We start from the raw sequence: 4783 nt of genomic DNA on the forward strand, positions 1-4783 counted from the left end.
ACCGGGGAGCAGGCCCTTCCTTGCTTCCACTGACAAACCTGGTGCCCTGCACAGGACTGGCACAGCACGGCCAGGAACGACCAGTGCCCTGTGCTGGGGTGCTCGGGGATGAGCCAAGCACCACCCTGCGCTTGAAACGTGCCATGGGGTTTGGAAGCAGCACCATGGGGACTCAGAATGCAGGAGAGCCTGCCTGGCCAGGCCACCACCCCTCCCTTCCTTGCTTCCACTGACAAACCTGGTGCCCTGCACAGGACTGGCACAGCACGGCCAGGAACGACCAGTGCCCTGTGCTGGGGTGCTCGGGGATGAGCCAAGCACCACCCTGCGCTTGAAACGTGCCATGGGGTTTGGAAGCAGCACCATGGGGACTCAGAATGCAGGAGAGCCTGCCTGGCCAGGCCACCACCCCTTCCCACTCAAGGGAGGGCACCTCGCTGGCAGCACCTGCGCGAGGTGAGGATTGTCACCGGTGGGTGAGGAGAGCAGGAAAGCACGACCGTCCCTCCTGCCGCGCTCGGGTGCAAGGTCTCCCTCAAGACTGTAGTGCTGGAACAGCAAAGCCTCAGGGAAAAGGCCACTTTCCATGAGTTTCGAAGGCGGCTGCGTGTGCTGAGGCTGGTGGGAGGGAGGGGCAAGGGCTGGCCCAGCCCTGCCCTCTGGTCTCAGCAGAGGACAGGCCACCCAGCCCCTGGGCGTGTCTATCTGCAGGATGATCTCCTCATGGCAAGTGAAACCACAACCAGAGCCACTCGTTTCCATGCTTCTGACCGCTGGAAAAGCATCTACACTCATTACAGTCCAAAAAAACCTTGTTAGAGAGGGTTAATCAGGAGGTGAAGAACAACAAGCCACAAACAACCTACGAATGGTACTGGGACACCAGCTTGCCTGGGGGACACCAGCTCATCTGGCACCTGAGAGCAGCAGCATCACTAGCACAAGGCAGAACATGAGCTTTGAAATGATTTTACTGAGACCTTTGGCTAGTGTGGCTCCAATTGGTGTGGTCAAACTCAGCCAGAGATTTAGTTTGGGAGGTGATGGGGCAGTCGAGTCCAGGGCCGGCTCGGCAGCGGCACTATGTGTAGAAGATGATCTCTGGGATTTGTCCATCCTCCACGGAAGTGCCGTTGTTGTTCCCAGCCGCGTAACAGAACGTAAAGCAGGTTTTGGCTCCCGTTGTGGGTGATTCATGGATCACTTTGCGCAGTCCTTTGGTTCCATAGTGGGAATCTGGACCCTGCGGTGGTCACGGGAGACAAGAACAGATCACCTAGGGATTGCAGGGCCCTGTGGCTGCCCACAAGGTTGGTCTGAAGCAATGAGCTCTGGAGATCTCAGTTCCTCCCTTCTCCTTTTTGCACCTCAGGTGTTTTGAGCTCAGTTCTTGTCTCTATCAGAACTTAACACTAATTTAACCAGATCACAACAGCTAAATACGAATTTTCTGAAGCCACAGAAGTGACAGCTCAGCTGTACACACCAAAAGGTAATGCCATCCCCTCCTCATTAATAGTATCATAGTACATTAAGGGGTTGCAATGGACCTTAGAGACCACTCAGTGTAAACCTCCTGCCCTGGGCAGGGACACCTCCCACCAGAGCAGGTTGCTCAAGGCTCATCCAACCTGGCTGTGAACACTGACACAGGTTGCTGCCCAGGGAGGCTGTGGCTGCCCCAACCCTGGCAGTGTCCCACCACCCTCACAGGGAAAACTTCTTCCTAAACATATGACCTAAATTTCCCTCTTTCAATTTCTCCCCATTACTCCTTGTCCTGTCACTGCAGCTCCTAACAAGAATACACCTGTTCAGTACCGCAAGACAAGCCAAAAACCAGCTCTGAGTGCTGGTGGTGAACGAGCTCATGGCAGCACCAGGTGAAGGATTAGATAGACCTTTGAGATTGTACTACCAGCCTCGAAGAAGGCAGAGTGTGCCTGGGTTGCACTGAAGGCCCAAAGCAGCTGCCCTCACCTTCCCCCACCCTGGTACAGTACCTTTAGAGTAGCACATGCTGTGTAGTTGACGTTGGGCAAAATCTCCACAGGCTCCTTGAACATGACCCGGAAGGTGTTGGATGATCCATCGCAGCTGAACCCTGTGTCATTCTGCCCCAAGACTGTGTTACTGTCCGTGTGGATGATCTGTAACACATGTCAGCCTTTTCACCTGCAGTGACAGCACTGCACTGCACCCACACAGCTGTGTCCCCTCAGCTGGACAGAACCTGAGGCACCCTCAGTTTGACCAGTCCCGTTCACCTGCACTGTCCATTACCTGTGTCCCTCATCAGTGCTGTGATCACAGAATTTCAGAATGGTTTGGGTTGGGAGAGACCTTAAAGCTCATCTCGTTCCACCCCATGCAATGGGCAGGGATGCCTTCCACTGGGGCAGGTTTCTCCAAATCCTGTCCAACCTGGCCTTGAACAATTCCAGGGCTGGGGCACAGCTGCGAGCTCAGGTCCTACACAGCCCTCCTCACCCCAAGCCTGGCAGAGCACTGCAGGCTGACACTCTGTGCTTACATCTTTCTCCCCTCCAGAGCTCACAGCACCAGGATGAGCCCCTGACAATCCAGGAAGAAGTGCTGACAGACCGTGCTCATGACATCAGCTCTGCTGTGCTGGAGTAGCTCTCCTGGGGCCAGTCCTTCTCCAGTGACCCAGACTGGGGTGACAACTGCACCCACAACAGACGCGTAAGATCCCCATGAGCCACCTCAGTCTTTGGACAAGATCCCAATGGATGTGAGACAACTGAGGCTCCCTCAGGCCTGCTCATCAACCCAACGGGACACTGATGACATGGAGCTACACACGGGCACTGCACAGGCCCAGAACAGCAATTCCCTTCTGCTCTTCCCTTGTGGAATTGTGGCTGCTCTACTGCATTTGTACAGCTCAGACCAAAAGATGACCCAAGTGCAGGAGCACCTGTAGGCAGAATCGTCCTGGCCAACTTGGGGTGGGAAATCATGCACAGCTTCTTCCCAAACTGGCTCCCAACTCCCTGAGACACATTCCCAAAGCTGAGAGCAGACCTGGGGAGCTGCTGCAGTGACGTGTGAAACAGGAGCCGCATAAAACCGAGCGCAATAATCCCTCTGATCTCCAGTGCCCCATCTGGCCCTCGCCGCATCTGCCAACCCCCTGCCCAGGAACACACAGTCCCTCTGAACTTCAGACACTGCTGTATATTCAACTGAAATGGTCAGTCAGTCCCCACAGACAGGATTTTTAAGGTAGTAGAGAGAATTACCTGTATATTTACTTGGTAATCCGTAGGCCCATGTATGGATCCGTATAATCCAAACCCAACTACAAATATCCTTTTGTTTACTGAGAACCTGCAGGAACAGAGCAGGGAAGTCAGCCCAAACTTGCCACTCCTGTATTGCTTCAGTACAAGGCTCAAACACAAAGATCTTCATTCATGTTGATTTTACACCTATGATTTAAGCAAAGCTACTACACATGTAAGTCCAACAGTTACTAGTGGCTGAAACCCTCTACAGAGACCACCAGGTGTAAGCTCACACCTCTGCCTGGCCCACTGGGCCAGCAATCATTTTGCTGGCTCATGTGAAACACAAAGCTGTACAATCCCACCACCAAACCTCACAGTCCAGGCTCAGAAAGTGTTTCCAGGTAAAAACTTCAGCATCCCAAGGTGCCAGGCAGGCACAGGCAGGGCAGCCTGGGAGTGTGGTGCAGTGCCCACCCTCACAGGTCTGTCCAGTCAGGTATCAGCAAACACCACTGAAGTGTTACTGGATATTTCACTGCTGAGCCCTGGAGAATTGCTCATGTGCTGTTGGGTATTTACTGCATTCCAGATTTACTCAAGAGCAGAAATTAAGATTGAGTCACTCCCGAGCACGTGAATTCCTCCTGCCCAAGGCAGCAAGGGGAAGGACATTCACCCCACGGCTCCACTACAGCTCTACCTTCTCAGGCAGCAGAAGCCTCAGTGCCTGCTCAGCTGCCAACCACATTCCTCCATCTACCCACCAACTCTTTCAGCCCTGTGTGTTTGCAGAACAAACACGTGGGGCAGGCTGGAGAGCCTCTGCTCAGAAGCCAGTATGCAGGGCTGGAACTGACCCTAATGCTGCAGAGGCTGAACCTGGAGTCAAACACAAGCTCCAAAAGCTCTCTGAGCATTAGATTTGAGGGCAGGAGGTGTTTGGAGCTGGCAGCTGCTCCTGTCAGGGCTGAATGGACTCTTGCCCATTGGGGTTTCTATAGTGGAAGTCCGGGTCTAGCGTGGAACACCTCAAGGGTTTAGGGCTAAAGCAGGCTGAAAGCTCAGGAACACGACTCTATCAGCAGCAGAATGAGCAGAGGAGCTGACCTGATCCTGTCACTAGTCCCACTGTAGCCCCAGCGGCTCTCGACCTGCTGGAAGCGGCTGATGCTGCACTCCTTGCCCCGCAGGCAGCACCGCGGGCGGTCGATGAACTCCACCCGCGGCTTCGGGTTCACCGTGAAGTGAAGGAACAGGCTCACCACTTCCCGGTCCGTCAGGATTCCCGACTGGGCAGGCCCTGCAGAGGAGAGAAGAGGAGAGCAGCAATGCCATCAGCCTTACAGAACCACATAATCCTGGAATATCCGGAGCTGGAAGGGACCCCCAAGGATCATCAGTCCAACTCCTGCCCTGCCCAGGACACCCCAACAATCCACCACGTGCCTGAGAGCATTGGCCAAACACTCCTGGAGCTCTGTCAGCCTTGGGGCTGTGCCCACTGCCCTGGGGAGCTGTTCAGTGCCCAA

The 4783-nt window shown here is 54.6% G+C and overlaps 1 protein-coding gene across 1 annotated transcript in view; it reads right to left on the bottom strand.

Annotated features, from left to right (window-relative positions):
• Positions 1-1075: 1075 nt before the first annotated feature.
• BTBD2 (BTB (POZ) domain containing 2) overlaps positions 1076-4783 on the bottom strand; it is a 14877-nt gene continuing 11169 nt past the window's right edge. Inside the window, exons 5-8 of the mRNA XM_009079149.1 lie at positions 4362-4554; positions 3267-3354; positions 2004-2150; positions 1076-1243 (exon numbers count right to left, since the gene is read on the bottom strand). Coding sequence (XP_009077397.1) covers positions 1082-1243; positions 2004-2150; positions 3267-3354; positions 4362-4554 — 590 coding nt within the window. The 3' untranslated portion in view covers positions 1076-1081. The remainder of the gene's footprint in view (positions 1244-2003; positions 2151-3266; positions 3355-4361; positions 4555-4783) is intronic.

This window comes from Acanthisitta chloris, unplaced genomic scaffold (genome assembly GCF_000695815.1).
Source record: "Acanthisitta chloris isolate BGI_N310 unplaced genomic scaffold, ASM69581v1 scaffold43560, whole genome shotgun sequence".
NCBI classification, from domain to species: Eukaryota; Metazoa; Chordata; class Aves; order Passeriformes; family Acanthisittidae; genus Acanthisitta; species Acanthisitta chloris.